This window comes from Mirounga leonina, unplaced genomic scaffold (genome assembly GCF_011800145.1).
Source record: "Mirounga leonina isolate KUSES-001 unplaced genomic scaffold, KU_Mleo_1.0 Mir_129, whole genome shotgun sequence".
NCBI classification, from domain to species: Eukaryota; Metazoa; Chordata; class Mammalia; order Carnivora; family Phocidae; genus Mirounga; species Mirounga leonina.
Genome location: NW_023270323.1, coordinates 18,321,195 through 18,340,377, shown reverse-complemented (window position 1 = coordinate 18,340,377; position 19,183 = coordinate 18,321,195). Strand labels below are relative to the sequence as shown.

Genomic DNA, 19,183 nt, shown 5'->3' with positions numbered 1-19,183 from the left:
TGGCCAGCGCGGGAACCGGTCCCCCGGCCACCTCCCACCTCGAGGCCGGGGCCCCAGAGGCCTGACCTGAACGCTCCCAGCCGGGATCCCACACCCGGGACCCCGGACCTCGCCCTAGTCCCTAACCCCCCACAATCACCTCCCCGCCCCCCTTCCCTCTCCACGTGACAAGAGCCGGAACCGTCACTTCCGGCGGCGCGGATAACGCGCCTGCGCGGGGCGCCGGGCCTCAGAGAGCGGTTGGCAGCGGCGCCGCACCGCCAACGGCCGCGAGTGGCAAGCCGCGTAGGTCCAGCTCCGGCGGCGGCGGCGGCGGCGCCGCGGGCTGCGGTCTTGGGGGTGTGTGGCCGGAGAGGTCCAGCCCACTCCCCGGAGGGGCCGGCCGCCCCGCCCCCTTCCCCATCTCTCTCCCTGGCGCTCCCCCTTCCCCGGCTCGCGCTCCCGACGCTTAGTGAGGCGGCTAGGGCGTCCGGGGCACTCGCGGAGGCGGCGGCGTCGCCCCCGCACTCGGCCCCGCCCCCTCGCGCCCCGCCCCGTCCCCGCCCTCTCCACCGCCCTCTGCGGGAGCCGGGCAGCTGCAGCGGAGCCGCGGAGCGGGCGGCGGGGCCGGGGCAGTGCGCTCGGGGCGCGCGGGATGTGAGGCTCGGCGGGCCGCAGCGCGCACGGACGCTCGGACGGGCGAGGGGCGGCGACCCCTCGCGGACGACCGGCCGCGCCCCGGGCCGAGGACTCGCTCTCTCGCTCGCCCTTGAGCGAGCCCCGCGCCCCCCAGCGCGCCGGCGGGACCATGAAGAAGTTCTCTCGAATGCCCAAGTCCGAGGGCGGCGGCGGCGGAGCGGCGGGTGGCGCGGCTGGCGGGGCCGGGGGCGGTTCCAGCTCCGGCAGCTCGTCCGTGGGGGTCCGGGTGTTTGCGGTCGGCCGCTACCAGGTCACCCTGGAGGAGTCGCTGGCCGAAGGTACGGGCGCCTGGGGAGACTCGGGCAGGCAGGTGAGGGAGGGCTGGGGAGTGGCGGTGGCTCTCCGGGTCCTCGCCCGCTTCTTTCCTCGCCCTCTCGGCTTACTCTTCTTCCCGCTTCTGCCTCCTTTGCTGTGCCGGCGGGGGCTCTTAAAGAGTAGCTCGGGCTTTTCGCTCTTAAGCCGGTTTTTCTCGCGGCTGGCAGCTCTGACCGGTGCACAGTTCTCTCATTACTGACTTTAAGTCCTTTTCAGCCCTCCTTGACGCGGGGAAGTAAGTAGAAAACGTCCTAGCGAGTGATGTGGTGTCATGATTGGACCAGTGTGACTCATTAGAGGGGCAGATCGTGCAGGATCGAGGCTCTGCTCTGCCAGCTGTGGCTCAGGCGGCTGTAGTGCTTTGGCCTCTGCATCTGCGTCTCCACCCGCGCTGCAGGGTACGGGACCCTGCAGTCCCCCAAGGCGAGCTGGGTTTGCCCCTACTCAGTCATCAGTTGAAAAACAGTTGATTTCTATGCGTGCGCTTGTGCATGTGTTGGAGGTGATACTTTGCCCCAAATTCAGTTAGTAGGTTGCTTTGGAGGAGGAGCAGGTAAACTTGAAGTCCGTTTATCTTTGTTTTTTAGAATCTTCATCAGACAAGGTGCTATTCATACCCTTTCAGTATGTCTCTTTGGTACTTTAAAAGGGGCTAAGAAAACAGGTTAACTTTCACTTGCGAAGTTTTGCGTTCAGTCCTTCATTATCTTTACCAGGCTATGTCAGCAGATGCAAGTCTGCTTACAAGAAAGCTTACTCCATTTAAAAAACAAGATCCTGCACTTTAGTTTTGTATTTTTTGTGTAACTGGCTTGTAGAAAATACTTTCTCTCATTTATTGCATGCTTCATTTGATCTTTGAGCTTTTAATTGCAGAATATTACAAAAAATACTTTTAAAAATTCATAAGAAATAATTTGTTGATAAATGGCCCTTTTAAGTTCCAAGGTTAAGAGAAAAGAAACTGAAGAGAGTAGTTTTGGTTCTCTGAAAGTCAGACATCGATGTGGTTTGGACACAGTCGACTGAGAGATTCCACTTAATGTTTTTTGAAATGCCATAAACAATAGCATATTAGTGCAAAAGAAAAATCTGAACGTTTTTGTCTATAAAATATTTAAAGAGAAAGAAATCTTGAATTATTCAGGGATGGGTGTCATTGTTACACAAGCCATTGCCCCTAGTAATGAGCCTAGCCAAACCTTGGAGAGGTGGGAGAAGGATTCTTAGCTTCTCAAAAGAATGAATATATGGTGATTGGTTTTGATAGATGTAAAATTTCCTAGCTCTTTGTTATACATGATTTTCAAATGTTGGTTTAGGTTGAATTGTGGGTTTTAAGAAGACATGGCTGTTAACTCACATGCTGTACTTATTTCTTTGGATTGTAGTAACTAATTGAAGTGTGGCTTGAGTAGTATTACACTCACTTCATTTCACAAAATCCCAGATGGGTTTTTTATTTAGTAGAAAGAAAACATTGACGTTTCATCAAACTACACTTTGGATTTGTGACTTCTATCACTGCTCTAAGCATATCCTATCATTACCATAAGCAAGTCATTTTCAAGAAAAATTAAGTAATTTGGGAAAATGAAAATAAAAATGAAGAATTTCAAAGGTGGAGTGCTCATTCAACCACCAAAAATTAAAAAGAATTTAAGGACTAATGTCACTGTTAAGAGTGTTTTACTAGCTTTTGCTATAAATTTTGTCATTTTTCTTGGGAAAATCCGTAACTAAGTGCTAGGATGAAGCAGGAGCTGAAGAAACTGTTTTGGAAGGTGGGACTTCCCCACCCAACACTCCAGCTCTTGGACTGGACTTTTATTTCATCCTCTCTGGAGGGTAGGGGAGACTTTCTTCCCTTCTGTATTTCTTTTCTCTTCACACACACAACCGAAATTACCTATACGCAGTTTACTTTTTTTTTTTTTTTAAAGATTTTATTTATTTATTTGACAGAGAAAGACACAGCGAGAGAGGGAACACAAACGGGGAGTGGAAGAGGGAGAAGCAGACTCCCTGACGAGCAGGGAGCCCGATGCGGGACTCGATCCAGGGACTCCAGGATCATGACCTGAGCCGAAGGCAGTCGCTTAACCAACTGAGCCACCCAGGCGCCCCGCAGTTTTCTTTTTGATCCTGACAGTTTCTTCTTACTTCAAATGCTTAATATCCTCTCTCTTTTCCAAATAATTTAGACAATTTAGACAAGATGTTTAAGCACAAAGTCTGGTTCACACTCAAGAATGATCATTCAGTAATTGACAGATACATTCGCTGAATTATAAGATTAGGGCAAGTGGTGTGGAAAGGCATTAGAGTTTAGAGTATCTGAATTGGGCAGAGGTAGACAAGGGGTGGGACAAGGGGTAGAAACAAAGACCAAAAAACAAACTTAGGTAGGTTTTACTTTTTTTTTTTTTTTTTTTGCTTTGGGTCCTTGTTGTTTTAACAGGGCCAAGATTGTAGGTGCTGTGCTCTGAGGTGTTCTTGCCATACTCCTGCAACATAGGCATCTTGTTCAGAATGACTTCTGCAGTGTCTTTGAGTCTTCAATAAATCTGCTATTCTTCCCTCTTTCTCATATTCTGTCTCATATTCTTTCTCCTTCTAAGTATATTTATATTTACATATTTCATTCTTATTGTTCAGAGTAGTTATGTTTTGTAAAGTCACTGAACAGTGAGTTAGTAAGTACTGAACCATTGCCCTTGAGAAATACAGGCGTAAGGTCCTGCAAGCCCCTGGTCACAACATTTTTGTCAACCAGTCGATATATAATCTTGTTTTATGTGAGTTTCTGTTTAAAGATCTTATTTAATATATATTGTTGATTCATTAAAACTGAACTTAGGGCTAACAGCGCTGTAACTCATATCTAAATAAAGCTTATCTAAAACACATTAATTTCCCTGTAAGGGACATCACAGCCTTCTTGAGCTTAGGAATACTAGATGACACTTTGGCACTATGCTTGGGGCCATTTTAAACAATGAAATCAGTAAAAAGCACAAAAATGAGAAAAACATGGCGCTAAACAGACTTCAAAAAGGGCCCTTGTTTATAAACAAGGCAGAATGGTATCTTGTTGACTCCAGCCGGCCTTCTCAAAATTTTCAGCACTATGCTCATGTGTGTAATGATCATGAAAATGCCATTGTATTGATTTTGGGAATACGGATTAATTTTAGTGACTACATGATTTACAAATATGGAATCCCCAAATAATGACAATTAACTATGTATGTATGTATATATGTACGTATACATATACATGCATAATATTTGAGTATAAATATTACGAGGTCACATGTATATATATAAATACATAATATTTATATATTACATAATTAAAGAAAGAAACAGATTCTCAGAGATATACTTAAATGTTGTATGTTTAAACTGTTGGAGTAGTTTCTTTGCTGAAATATACACTTTGTATCATAGTCTCTAGTTAAATATTTGTATGTTTGAAAATGCTTGTTACACCTTGCACCTTTTTAATTCCTGCTCAAAGTTTAGAGGACTAATATCATCGTGGAGCATTTTCGTGTTTTTTTTTTCAAAAACAGTTTAGTTTCAGGAGTGCACGCTAACCAAATCCAATTTGGGCCTATAAAAATCAGATAAAGCCATATGTAAATTTTAGCTTGAAAGGTGTCAAATTGTCAAGCATATATAATTCAGTGTACTCTTTGAAGTTTCCAATAAAACATAGGACTGGCTTTTTGGTCACATGCCTCCATAAGCCTTCAGTGCTGGTTAGAGGATTTAATATTGATTGATAATGGGAAGAAGTTGGTTCTCAATGTGTTTGGTTCTCAATGTTGTTCTAAATGTGTTTGGTACAAAGTGCTTAAATAAATGCGGAACCAGGAGATTGGGACACTATCCATAATTTGTTGAGGTAATCTAGTTATGAGGTTCTGGGGGCTGGATAGGAATGGTATTTTGAATATAATTGATGGGTAAGGATAAGACTTTCTGTCATGGACATGGGGGTTGTTGGTACTGTCAGTACAGGTAATTGAGAGGCCAGGAATTTACTACAGAGCTCTGTAGAAGGAGCTCAGTAGCTCTCTCAGAGTTAACTACTTAGATTAGGGTAAGTTAATTTAGGCTAAGTGTTAACCACTTCTCACTGTTAATTTTACAGGAAGGTAGTAAAATACATTTGATTTTGCCACATAAATCAATCTGAAAATGATGGATTTAAGCATGATATTTCATTTGCAGAAATTACCTGTGGCTACCCAGTAACTTGTAAGTTAAAGTTTCTGAGAGAGGACAGAGAAAGCAGAAGGGGAGGATTTAACAAAAATATTGACAACTGTTACTACTCCATAACTATTAAATGTCTTTTGTGTGCCAGGCTCTGTAGTAGGTACTATTTATACAGTGGAGAACAAAACAAATATTTCTTTGTCCTTATGGAAGTTACAGTCTTAAATAGAAGATAAATGTTAAACAAAAATCAAGTTAATGTAGGTAATTTTGATAACTGTCTTGAGAAGACAGCACAGGGTTTAATGAGAGAATAACCAATTCAGTTTATATTGAAGGAGCAAGGAAGACCTTTTTGATATTTTACCAGAAATCTGAAGTATGAGAAAAATTAGGTAAAGGCAGAGGTGTGAAGGTGGGGTGGTGTGGAGTATGTCATGAAGAGAGAAGTCTATGTGAGGAAGAGTTTCAGGAACTGAAATATGCCCAGAGCTGGGGACTATAATGATTGAATCATTTGGAGGAAGGACCCAAGATGATGTTGGAAAGGTGACCAGGATCCAGGACTTTAGGATTTTAGATTTTATCTGAAAATGCAATGGGAAGCTACTGAAGGATTAGGGCAGTTATATGCTCTGATTTGTATTTTTACAAGATCATAGTGATTGCTATATAGATACTGGTTGAGAGGTATACAGATTAGATGATTAGTTAAAATGGTAGCAGTGGGAATGGAAGCGAATGTTATAATGCTTAAATGGGAAGACCTGGTGATGGATTGGATTGAGGGGGGAGGGTATTGTAGGAACTATGAAGAATGACTTGCTTATGCAGCTCTTGGGTTGGAGGTACCATTTGCTGAGATGGGAGAGAGTAGAGAAGGAACAGATTTTTGGGGGGTGGGGGGAAGAGTTAGGAGGATATCCAGGAGTTCGAGACATGTTTAGTTGAGGTATCTGGGAGGAAATAAGCGTCAAGTGGGAAGCTGAGTATGTGGTCTGGTACTCAGCAAAGGTGTCTGGGCTTAGAGATAGGTATTTTTGATAAGTGAACATTTGGCTGTTACTGAAAACCCTGGGAGAGGATAATGTAGGGAGAGAGTATAGAATGAGAAGGCTCTCACTGAAGGACTGTGGTAGAACATTGGTCCTAAACATTAGTGTTCATCAGAATCATTTGGAGGGCTTGGTAAGCCACAGATTGCTGAGCCTGACGCCCAAAGTTTGATTCCGTATGTCTGGGCAATGTCCATAATTTTCATTTCTAACAACTTGCTCACTGATGCTGATGCTGCTGGTCCAGAAACCATACCTTGAGAACCACTGATTTAGAGTAAAAAGGAGCTACCAGAGAGGTATGAAGAATACCAGGAGAATATGATGCTTTGAAGAGGAGGGAGTGAATTGTGTTGCCTGAGAAGTTATCTTGATCACATTTTTTGGCCACACACTCACAATTATTCATGCTTAGTTCTTTTTTTTTTTTTCCTTTCCAGATTTTTTTTTTAAGCAATCTTTACACGCAACTTGGAGCTCGAACTCACAACCTGGAGATCGAGTCACATGCTCCATGGACTGAGCCAGCCAGGCGCCCTCCCCCTGCTCCCCTCTCCCCCCCCATGCTTAGTTCTTAACCTACCTTTTAAATCTTAGTTCTGGTTATTTCCTGATAATACTCTGCTCCAGCCACAGTGTGCACCATTCCCCGTTGTTTTGTGACTGAATGTTGTATTTACTTATCACTACCTTTGCCTGTGTAATCCTCGTCGCCTAACTGCTAGTTATGATCACTCCCATCTTCCTGTGGACATTTGTAGCTATTTATTTGCTTTTTCCCCCTTATCACATTTAATCTTTTGTCTTGAGATACAATTATGTAAGCACGTGGAAATACTAAGGTGGTTATTGTTCCTGTCTCATTTCCCTTAGCAGATAGTAAAATTCTTGAGGCTAGATGTACTCTCTATTAATTGCTTTTTGAATCACACAAATTGCCTTGTCATATCATGGACATTCAAATTCTTTTCAAAGGAAACGATTTTTGACTTTTTTTTTCTTTTTTTAATGAACACAGATGGAGCTTTTCAATTTGCAAATTGAAAAGTACCAAGGGAGGGCTCTTTAGTTCTTGTCCCATCAGAGGTCTTCTACTTAGGTCAGGGGACCCTGAATTTTGAACTTCGGTGAAGACAGACTTTTTAAAAAATTTTTTAGACCTACACATGCATGTTTATATCACCTTTATTCATCAGTCAAAAACTAGAAACATGGGCACTTGGGTGACTCAGTCAGTTAAGTGTCTGTCTGCCTTAGGCTCAGGTCATAATCCTGAGGTCCTGGGATCGAGCCCCTCATCAGGCTCTCTGCTTAGCGGGGAGCCTAAGTCTCCCTCTCCCTCTGCCCCTCCCCCTGGGTGGGCTCTCTCTCTCTCTGTCTCTCAAATAAATAAATAAAATCTTAAAAACAAAACAAAACAAAAAACTAGAAACAGGAGGAATCAGCATCATGGTAGCATAAGATGTACCTCTTTTTTTTTTTAACGTGGGATTTTTTTAAAATTTTAATTCCAACATAGTTAACATATAGTGTTATATTAATTTCAGGTGTATGGTATAGTGATTCTACAATTCATACAGGTGAATACAAACTTTTGAAGACAGTTTGTTTAAGCCTAAGTGTCATTTCAGTTAGCCTCCTTGAAATAGCAAAGAAAGAATAACCTAGATGTCCTTTTACAGTTATCTTTCTCTGTTGACCTATTTTTCTTTATTTTGCAAAGGTGGCTGAATTTAAAGAAGAAAAGTATTGTTACATGCAATTATGAAATTGCTTTATACTGTACTATTGATTTTGACAGTGAGCTTTTTGAGGGCAGGGTCTTATTTATCTCTGTATCTTTAGTTTCTGTCCAGCAGTTTTAGTTGTGGTGAATTAAACTCTCAGGAAACATTGTTTCCTTTTTTATAAGATGGAGTTAATATTTATTATGAAGATTAATAGGTAATGTGTGATATTAAGAAGATAATGTATGACAGTACCTGATAGTGCATGCCAAGTCTTTCAATAAATATGGGCCAATTTTAGGTTCAGATTTGGTTATCAGCTTTCAGTGAAATCTGCTTCAGGAATTATAGTAATTTGCTTGTAGAGTAGGTATTACATTTATCCTGAGTTAATTATCACATTTATGTTTGTAAAAAATTTGAATCATTTTAATTAGATAATTATTATATGGCATTTAGCCATATATAATTTTTAAGTTTCAATCAGCTATATAGAATTTTTACCTTGATAAGCAGCATATACTTTGACAATGAAATGGAAGTAATTTGTAGCAAAGAACATTACATAGACTCTTACTAACATATGCTTCGCTTTTGTGATATGTTATCATTGTAGGGATAGTTCTTTGGTTGTAATTTTGATTGTCTGCTGTTATGTTTTCTATAGAGGTGGCAGTTTTATTCAAGGGCACTACAGCAATTCCCAATTTTCAATATTTTGAAAAAAAGTATAGTGGAAATTATGCATTTATCTCCAAAAAAAGTGCTAAATTACACTAACATCAAATTTCTTTGCTTTTAGCTATAGTCAGCTTTGTTTGGTTAATACTGACATTCTCATGCTGAGCAGTTTGGAAAGATTGTCTTTGATTATTTTAAAATTAATAGAAATAAATTAATACTTGTTAGCATCTTTCCATTATGGGGTCTGTAGGAGGGAAAAATAGAAAAGGTCCCTGACGTTGTTTATATTACAGAGCATACTAGAAGGTGGGATTTTTGTTTGTCCTTACATTGATTCTGGACCTTTAATGTTCTTTACTAATCTTCTACATTATCTTGGTTCTCTTTCACTCCTTCTCTCAACCCCCTCCCCCCCCCCATTTTTTTGGTCAAAACTTGAAGTAGAACATAATAAACATTTATTAGAAACCTATTTGGTGGCTATCGAAATGATTAAAGGCTTGACTTGGAATTCTGAAATTAGGAGTCCTGAGTGGTGATTTCAAAGCTACAGAAAGGTTTCATCATAAGGAGTTGAGACTGTTTATTCCTTGATTTTATCCTGCATCCATCTGGTGAACCATTCGTCTACCCACAAGCCTGCTATTTTTAGGGACCTGAGTTGGGAAGTTGAGTGGTTAATGACTGTACTGTTTTAAATAGTTGAGCACTTAGTTAATTTGGAGATTCTCTTGTCTGAGTGTATCATCTTTACAAATGAGATCAGTCAGCACATTTCTGCTAACCGTTTCACGTCTCTCTGCAGGAGAGTGGTTGTTGGGCTTTTACACAGACACTTTATTTTTGGAATTGTTGGTTTGTCCTCGTCTTGTAGAATTCCAGTGAAGTTTAAGGGCATAGTTTGGGATGTAGCCTTTAGAGAGGCATTTTGCAGTGAATATTATTTTGAAATATGAAACAGTTGTTGCTACTAATTTGCCTATTTTAACATTTCATTAAATCTTCGAAATGGTGCCTTCTTGGTGGCAACTATTAAAAAAAAAAAGGCAAAACTTGGAGCTGGGCCAGGTGATATTCTGTTATGCTACTAACTTGCATTGTGACATTTTGATTTCACTTTCCTCAAGAAAAAAATGAAGTGGATAAAGATGAATGTGTAACATCTTTTTCCATTTTAGCATGCTCTGATTCTGTTTATGTAATGGATTCTTACTGCTTCTCTGATAAGAGAGGAGCATGGGAAAGGAGGGCTAAAGATGAACAGTTTTAGGATTGAGACCATAATGAAAGGATTGTGTTTGATAATCATGCATTAGAGTTCTTTCACAAACTTCAGTATAGATTAACAATTTATTTTTTTTATCTCGTGTATAAAATTATTTCTTAATCATTGTGAAAAAGTCTTTTCTAGGAAGTTGCCTAATTTAGTACCCTTTAAGATAAGGGGATGGGTGCTCAAATAAAATCCTGTGGCATTTCAGAGTACTATTTAGTTTCAAAGGATATGCCACTTTAATGGATTTTTTTGTCATTTTAATGGTTTGTGTTCTCCAAGTGACTCATATTTTGGAGGGTATCTGGAAGTAAAGAAATTTTCGTGTTTTTCAAGTTTTTATTTGGAAAGAATGTTTAAGGAAGGGTTATGACAGTACTTTCTCTTAGTTTGTGGATAGAAAGTTTACCCATGATAATGTGTGAAGAGTCAGCTACTTTTTGTTTCCAGTGCTGTCAGCTCTAGTTTGGGTCCTTAATACCTCTTACAGAATTACATTCTCATGTAGACTCTTCTTCCCCTTTTAGGGTCTTTACTCACCAAATCCACTCTTGTATTCCTTCCAGTTTTTCTTCCTGAAATGGACTTCTGATCATTTGCCTAACTAAGTGAAGTGCACACTCACTACTCTGGGATTCAAGGCCTTCTGCAGTGTGACCCCAACTCCCCACAGGTCTTAATCCCTCTCTCACTCTAACCCTAAGTGTGTTTTACTGCACATGTACTTCACATTTCCTGTACTTTGCTCTTGCTTTTTCATTCCTGTTTTTCAGTTTATGTTGTTACATTGCCTAGAACGCAGACACCTGCCTCCCCACTCTGTTTAAATGTATCTTGTGGGATACATTTAAAATAGTTACTTTCTTGCAATCTTTATTTTTCTATGAAACCCTATTTGCAACCAATGAGTGTAATTATGCCTTCCTCTGAGCCTCTGTAGTAACTGTTGCTCATATTGCCCTTATTTTACCAGCTTTGTTCTATTCTAAGAATATGTGTAATAAAAAGTTTCCTCTACTGCAAGATTAAAATTTCCCTTAAGATTTGGCTTGTATTCATCTTATCTCTTATCTTTTACAGTGCTGTACTCATGATAGGTATTCAGTACATTTGTAAGAGATTAAATTTTTGAATTGAAAAGCAGCCAGAAGGCCTGTAAACATTTACTATAAAACAATTGGATAACAACCATATTTGACATATCCAACTGTTTGGTTGAGTAGGTTGGCCCCATTTTTCATGTTATGTCCTTTTACAGAAACTGAAATAAGTAGATAGAGATATTTGATGATAATGTAGGTACAGCATTATCTAGATGAATGAAAAAAGTACTACCAGATTTATTTCTGGATTCCTGGCATGTTTCATTTCTGTAGTGATTACACAAATAGTACATCTTTGTTTTGTGGGTACTGCATTGCTCTTCTTACTAGGTGTGACTCAACAATGTTCTAGCCTGAGTTCCCTTGACCCATGTCATCTTTAAAGAAAGCCACTACTGTGGGACAGAGAGGGCAGACAGGCCTAAAGTATGTGCTCTGAATACCTAGTCTTAAAGTAACAATATTGGAAATGCTCAACTGGCTATGGCTTTGTCTCGAGTGGTTGATAGTTACCAAGGCTTAATGGGACAACTGGTATCTAAGAGAATGAGAGATTAGGAAGAAGGGCATCTTATATCCGTAATGCTCTGGGGAAGAAAATACTTGATTATTACCTTGGGGGACCCTCTAACTAGTGTGTCTAATATTGTAGGTGATTTTCTCAGTAGAGAGACCTTCAGTTTTCTTTTAGATTAGGGAATTTGTAAGCCTGGCATAACAGATCAGAGGTAGCAAACCAGGTCTTTATGCAGTTTTGTTAATAACTAATCATTATCACCCTCAACATTCTTCTCTTCCTTCTTTGGTTTTCTGAAAGAGAGGTTTCCAACACAACACTCCCCCTGCCTAATTGCTGTGTTTACTTGTTTTCCTTAATTTTTTGTGGCTGGGTCATTGTTAGGGATGGCTGGAGCTTTTTACATATTTAAGTATTCTCTTTTGAATGAGATTGTGGTTAGTCCAAATTTTACTATGCATTCTGGAATCATTAAGATATTAGTATTAAAATGACTTACACATAATATAGTAAAATATTTTACTTAATGAATGTTGTCAGGACTCTTACTAGGGAGTGAGATTATGCATCACTGGCCATGACCCACTTTTTCATTCTCTGGCCTGCATAACAGAATCTCTCCTACTGAATGTTAATGGTCTATTCTTTGTATATAAAAAAATGATGGCACTGACTCATGATCAGTAGGACATGTGCTTTGAGTTATTTTTCCAGAATTAATATGTATATATGCTCTCTGTGCATAGGCCTTTAATGGTCTCTTCTGTGATCAATAACAGAAGTTTATAAGATAGTTAACTGGTGTTGTAAGCAATAATGTAGATCTGAAGAGTTTTTTTGTTTTACTTGCTTACCAACTAGTCTAGTTCAAATCCTAGTGAATAGTTAACTGGGTTGTTAAATCTGTTAATTTTTTATCTTTTAGCAAAATATTGTTTGTATAATCCAAAGGAGAAATTCAAAGGATCTCAATCCAAATTGATATATATTTTTAAAACATACCGAAGCTAGCTGTTAGGGATTTTATGTTTTTCAGCTCCCTGAAGTGGCAACTTAAGAAATGTTGCAAATCCGTGGATTTTTAAAAAAAAGTATGTGTTTGTGTATGTCACTTTGCTGATTGTACTTTGTCTCTAAGGAATATTGGAAGTGAGTTTGCAAGTTGCTGTATGAATCCATGGTGTTCAAAGTTGGATGTAACTAATTGCCATAAATTTCTAGTATGAGAAACTCCTATTTACTGATCGAAGGTTCACATTTGTTCTCACCTTAGAGTAGTAGCTGTCTTTCTTAGTAAAGGCTACATGCATTTTAAAAAGTTATGATGGGCCATTATGGATATTGTGGGGTCAGTTCATTGATTTTTGCTTTTTGGAAAACTAAATATAGGAAGGGGGTGGTGGGTGGTGTACAAGAATCTAAATTGAGGGTAAGGCCTTTTTAGCTTCCTTCAGAAAATGTTCTTAAATATTATTCTAACTGGTATTGTTGGACTGGCAGGCTTTCTTTTTAAAATGCTAGTGCATCCCAAAGTCACACTGTTAGTGTTGGTTGGGGAGGAAGGAATTTAGGTCTCGTGACTTTAATCTAGCACTCTTTCCACTACCTGTGGCCTCCTTAATTGGGTCCTGTGCAGATAGAGGCATTGGCTTTTGATTGGAGTGGGGACTTCAAGCAGGCTCACGGGACTAGGGGACTTCTAATATTCTGGAGGCAGCTGGAGTATTCATGGGTGCCTGCAGAGTCTGAGGTGGAAGGAGGTATTTCCAACCACTTTTGAGTTAAAGCTTTCCCCCTTTGCTTTTTCCTCAGGCCATTGAACCATGTGCTGCAGTTGTTTATGATGTCAGGATTAATTTTACAAAGTTTAGAATTGCAGCTTTCCCCCAAATAAAATTGCAGCTTCCCCCAAATTAGACTGTTGTCTCAGTGTAGAAATGTTCAATCGTAAATGAAAGGTTCGATTGTAAATGAATAATGTATTTGCGAACTGTAAAGTAAGTAGCATAAAATCACATTACTCTAGCTTCTTCAGTTGAATGTACCATAGCAATATTTAGGACCTCCTATAAAAAACAAGGAAGGTGAAAAGAAGAGAATAGCTGAATTCTTATCCCCTCCTTCCTTCAGTTCTTAGTTCAAGGTTATGGAACTTTAAGGCTTAGTGCTGTAATGTCGAATCCGTTTTTGCATTTCATTTAACAGATTCATGCTACATGTATTTAAAATAAAAAGGAACAAGATTTCATCACATTTTTATTTTATTAGATCATGGCACAAATGCATTTGACTTAACCTGGAATACTAAACTTCTGAGTGTTTATAAATAAGTGCCTATGGCATCATAAAACAATTTTCCTAAAAATGACATGACATGAATCACACAATACATACATGATACATGTGGCATATTTTTATACACATACAGGTGAAAAGTTAGAATAGTATTTGGTATATGATTTAAAAATATTGAAAGAAAATTTCTTAATCTTTTTCATAAAACGCTGGAATTATTCCCATCATCATCAAGAAGCATATATCTAATGTCTGTATTTTTTCTTAGTAGGAGAGCTTTTTTATGTATTTATGTACTTATTTTTTGGAAAGATTTTATTTATTTATTTGACAGAGACACGGCGAAAGCAGGAACACAAGCAGGGGGAGTGGGAGGAGAAGCAGGCTTCCTGCTGAGCAAGGAGCCAGATGTGGGGCTCCATCCCAGAACCCTGGGATTATGACCTGAGCCGAAGGCAGATGCTTAACGACTGAGCCACCCAGGCGCCCCTTTTTTTATTTTTTAAAAAGATTTTATTTATTTATTTGACACAGAGAAAGAGAACAAGCACAAGCCAGGGGGAGTGGCAGGAGGGAGAGGGAGAAGCAGACTGAGCACGGAGCCTGATGTGGGGCCTGGTCTCAGGACCCTGAGATCATGACCTGAGCTGAAGGCAGACGCTTACCCAGCTGAGCCACCCAGGTGCCCCTAGGAGAGCTTTTATGAAAAAAATTGAGTTATAATTGACATAAACATTAGTTTCAGGTGTACAATGTAACGATTGCATATTTGTATAAATTGTGAAATGATCACAGTAAATCTGGTTAACATCCATCATTTTTTTTTTTTTAAGATTTTATTTATTTATTTGACAGAGAGAGACACAGCGAGAAAGGGAACACAAGCAGAGGGAGGGGGAGAGGGAGAAGCAGGCTTCCTACCGAGCAGGGAGCCCGATGCGGGGCTCGATCCCAGGACCCCAGGATCATGACCAGAGCCGAAGGCAGACGCCTAACGACTGAGCCACCTAGGCGCCCCATCCATCATTCATTTTTTAATTTTTTTTTATTTTTAAAGATTTTTATTTATTTATTCATGAGAGACAGAGAGAGAGAGAGGCAGAGGGAGAAGCAGGCTCCCAAGGAGCAGAGAGCCTGATGCGGGACTCGATCCCAGGACCCTGGGATCATGACCTGAGCCAAAGGCAGACGCTCAACCATCTGAGCCACCCAGGCGCCCCATCATTCATTTTTAACGTAGTTACAATTTTTTTTTCTTGTGATGAGAACTTCTAAGATCTACTCTTTTAGCAACTTTGAAATATAGAATACAGTATTAATTATAGTTGCCATGCTACGCAGTACGTCCTCAGGACTTAGAGCTTTTTTATGTCAAAGTATACCCCCGACCCCATTCTACCTCTGATAGCTGTTTCTCCTTTATTTCCAACTTTAGAGGCTGTGTCCCTGATTTATGTAATCTGCTCTGTTTCTTTCTGTATCAATTATCTGATTTTTCTTCTGTTTTCTTTAATTCTTACTATATCTCATTTCTGCTCAGCATGGAAGCCTGTTTCTCTCATCTTAAAAGGTAAAATAAAAACAAAAATAGAACTAAGTGATCTTTTGTGTCTCTTTTTTTTTCTGCCATTAATTGGCTTTTCTAAAAGAATGGGCTTCAGTAATGGTTCTCAAAATATGGTTTGTGGGCCCCAGGAGAAAGGATCCCCAGGGCCCTTTGAGGAGACCTTTCAGGTCGAAATTATTTTCATGATACTACTAAGACATAATTGCCTTTTACACTGTATTGGCATTTGTGTTGATGGTTCAAAACCACAAATCAAGACAGTTTTTCACCAAACTGTGTTAGTAGTCACTGTATTCTTTGCATCATTTCCACTCAGTTTTTTGTTTTTTATATTTTTTTAAAGATTTCATTTATTTATTTGACAGAGAGAGACACAGCGAGAGAGGGAACACAAGCAGGGGGAGTGGGAGAGGGAGAAGCAGGCTTCCCACGGAGCAGGGACCCTGATGTGGGGCTCGATCCCAGGACTCTGGGATCATGACCTGAGCCGGAGGCAGATGCTTAATGACTTGAGCCACCCAGGTGCCCCTGTTTTTTTTTTTTTTTTTTTTTAAAGCTGGTTTCCCTTAAGAACATTCTTGATAAAACTGTAAAAATTCTATCAATCTTGGCCCCTTGAGTACATCTTTTTTTTTTGGATTGTGGTAAAGTATATATAACAAAATTTACCATTTTAATCATTTTTAAGTTTATAGTTAAGTGGTGGCAGTAAGTACATCACATTGTCATGTGACCATCACCACTATTGATCTCCAGAACTTTCTTGTTTTCTCTAATTGAAACTCAGTACCTGGTAGCCACTAGCTCCCCATATCCCTTTTTCCCCGTCCTGTCGTAAACACGATTTTACCTTCTGTCTCTATGAATTTGAGTACTCTAAGTACGTCTCATAAGTGGAATCACACAATATTTGGCCTTTTGTGTCTGGCTTATTTCCCTTAGAAATAAGATTCATCCATGTTGTAGCATGTATCAGGATTTCCCATTAAGTCTGAATAATATTCCATTGTATGTATATATCACATATTGTTTATTCATCCATCAGTGGACACATTTAGGTTGTTTCTACCTTTTGGCTATTGTGAATAATGTTGCTATAAACATGAGCGCACAAGTGTCTTTTCAAGTCCCTGCTTTCAGTTCTTTTTGGTATATATCCAGAAGTGGAATTGCTGGCTTATGTGATACTTCTGTGTTTAATTTTTTGAGGAACTGCATTCTATTTTCCATAGTAGCTGCATTTTAAAAAATTCCCACCAGCAATGCACAAAGATTCCAATTTCTCCCATCCTCACTAAAACTTGATATTTTAAGGTTTTTAAAAAAAAATTTATGAAAGCCCATTCTAATGGGTGTGAAGTGGTATATCATTGCAGTTTTGATTTGTATTTTCCTAAATATAAATGATATTGAACATTTTTTCATGTTCTTATTATTGGCCATTTGTAAAAACACATCTTTTTAATGTGTGAAGAAATGGGAAGTGTACATAAGACACTTGCTGCATAATGAAGTATGGTGGTATAATTGAGGAAAAGCATGTGGGTGGTTGAGTTGTGTCCTAGACCAGCTGCTTTTTACATGGAACACCATTTTTATTTGAAAGAATGACTGACAGACTATGATTCATTTAGATTTGGGTATTTGGCAGACATTTTCTCTATTAAGTGAGGCTGTCACTTCAAGGAAAACACCTGACAGATGTTATTAATGTTGGAATTTGAGCTTTCAAAAGAAAATTAGAATTTTGGAAAATTGTATTTGCCATTGTGAACTTGACAGCTTCCCATTACGTAGGCTTTTCTGAGGAGATAGATGATAATGTTAACAAATGTTATTTTCTTTTTAAAAAATTGTGTAATGGAAGATCTCTTTAACTTAGTGAACTGATATTTTCCAAATGTATGATGTTACAAATATATAGTACAAGATTGACCATTGGATTTTAAACAGTGCAAGAAATTCAGCGATACTCGCAACTAAGAAACTACTAATTGTCATGTTTTGCTGTAATAGCAAAGAAGAATATCTGTAATTATTTAAAAAGACTATTAAGATAGTCTTCATCTTTCCTTCTGTATTTGTAAGGCTAGATTTTGTTCATATGCTTCATTAGGCCCAAACAGTGTATCTCAGGAGATTTATTGCAGAAACAGTTACGAGAATCCAGCAGTCTTCTACTAAGGCAGATATTAAAGAGCTTTGCAAAAATGTTAAGCATTGCCATTTTTCTCTCTAAATTTTTCTTTTGAAAAATAACAGCTATTTTCATAAAAATGTTATTTATGTTGACAACTGTTTATTATTTTCAATTAATAAAGATTTAAAAAATTCTCAGTCTTAATTTCTTTTTTAAATATTTATTTTAGAGAGGGAGAGTGTAAGTGTACTTGAGTGTAAGCTTGGGCGGGGCAGCAGGGGAGGGAGAGGGACAGGCAGACCCCACACTGAGTGCAGAGCCCAATGTGGGGCTTGAACTCATGACCCTGAGACCATGACCTGTGCCGAAATCAGGAGTTGGATGCTTAACCAACTGCACCACCCAGGTGCCCCATCTCAGTTTTAATTTCTAATATGGTAAATATGGATTGATATAACCTACATTGAGCAAAAGCTCTCTCAGGTCTTCAGTAATTTTTCAGACTGTAACACCCCCCAAAGGGCTCGAGAATTGCTAGATGGTATATAGTCTAGCAAAACTGTCTAATACAGAATCCACTAGCTGCGTGTGGCTACTACTTGAAATGTGGCAAGGCTGAATTGAAATGAATCATATATGTAAAATAAACATGGGATTTCAAAGCCTTAATGTGAAAAAAAAGAATGTAAAAGATTAATATTTAATATTGCTTACATATTGAAATGATAGCATTTTGGTTATATTGCATTAAAAATGTATTATTAAAATTCACTGTGTTTGTCCTTAGAAAATTTCAAATTGCATATGTGGCTTACATTATATTGGACATGTATCGGGCAGTATTGGTTTGTAGTGTACAGTTTGTGTGGACTCTACACTTTGCAGTTTGGGTAGTTCACCTGGGTTCATTGACATCCATGGGTGTTTTTTTAGGCAAGGGATTATGGCTTTCATTGTATTTTCAGAGGGACACATGACCAAAGTAAAGGTGGGAACTGCTTTAGAAATTGGAGACAACTTGTCTGAGTTGCTGCTGTAGTTACTTGGGTACTACTAGTGGCTTGGATCTGGGGGAATCTCTTTCTCACTGTTTGTGGGCTGGGCAAAGCCTGCAGTACTAGAGGTGTAGTGAGATGCATTCTTGGCTTCTCAAGTTGGAACTCTGAATGTTCACACAGAGATGTTTTTATAGAGAAACATTAAGATATTAGTACTGTTAATACTAGATTGTAGGTTGACCTGAGCACCTGATTATCAGATGTAGGATTGTTTGTGTGGGGAAATAACTCTGAATGCCAAAGTGTAGATACGAGCTGTCGGAACAATCCACTACTAAATCGGGGGATTTCCTACATTTCATGTTGGGAATCTGATCAAATGAGGAAATTTTTTAAGTTGAGCATTCATAGAGGTTGAAAATAAAATATGTATTATTTGGTTGTACAGTATAACCAATACAAAAGCATGTATTAAAATAAGGTGGTAATACATTCCAAAGATGAAGTTATAGGATGCTTGCTTACTATTTATCCCCAATCATAAGTAGGATGATACAAATAAGCCACTGAATTGGATATGTGAATTAAGTGGTTGCATGTT

General features: G+C 39.2%; 1 protein-coding gene across 2 annotated transcripts in view; it reads left to right on the top strand.

Moving 5' to 3' along the window:
• The first annotated feature begins 352 nt into the window (after positions 1 to 352).
• The window catches only part of BMP2K (BMP2 inducible kinase), a 131,227-nt gene continuing 112,396 nt past the window's right edge, over positions 353 to 19,183 (top strand). The window contains exon 1 of one of the 2 annotated variants that reach the window (XM_035004705.1): positions 353 to 956. In XM_035004705.1, the coding sequence (XP_034860596.1) occupies positions 788 to 956 (169 nt within the window). In that variant the 5' untranslated portion in view covers positions 353 to 787. The remainder of the gene's footprint in view (positions 957 to 19,183) is intronic. The other variant, XM_035004704.1, reaches the window with a different exon arrangement.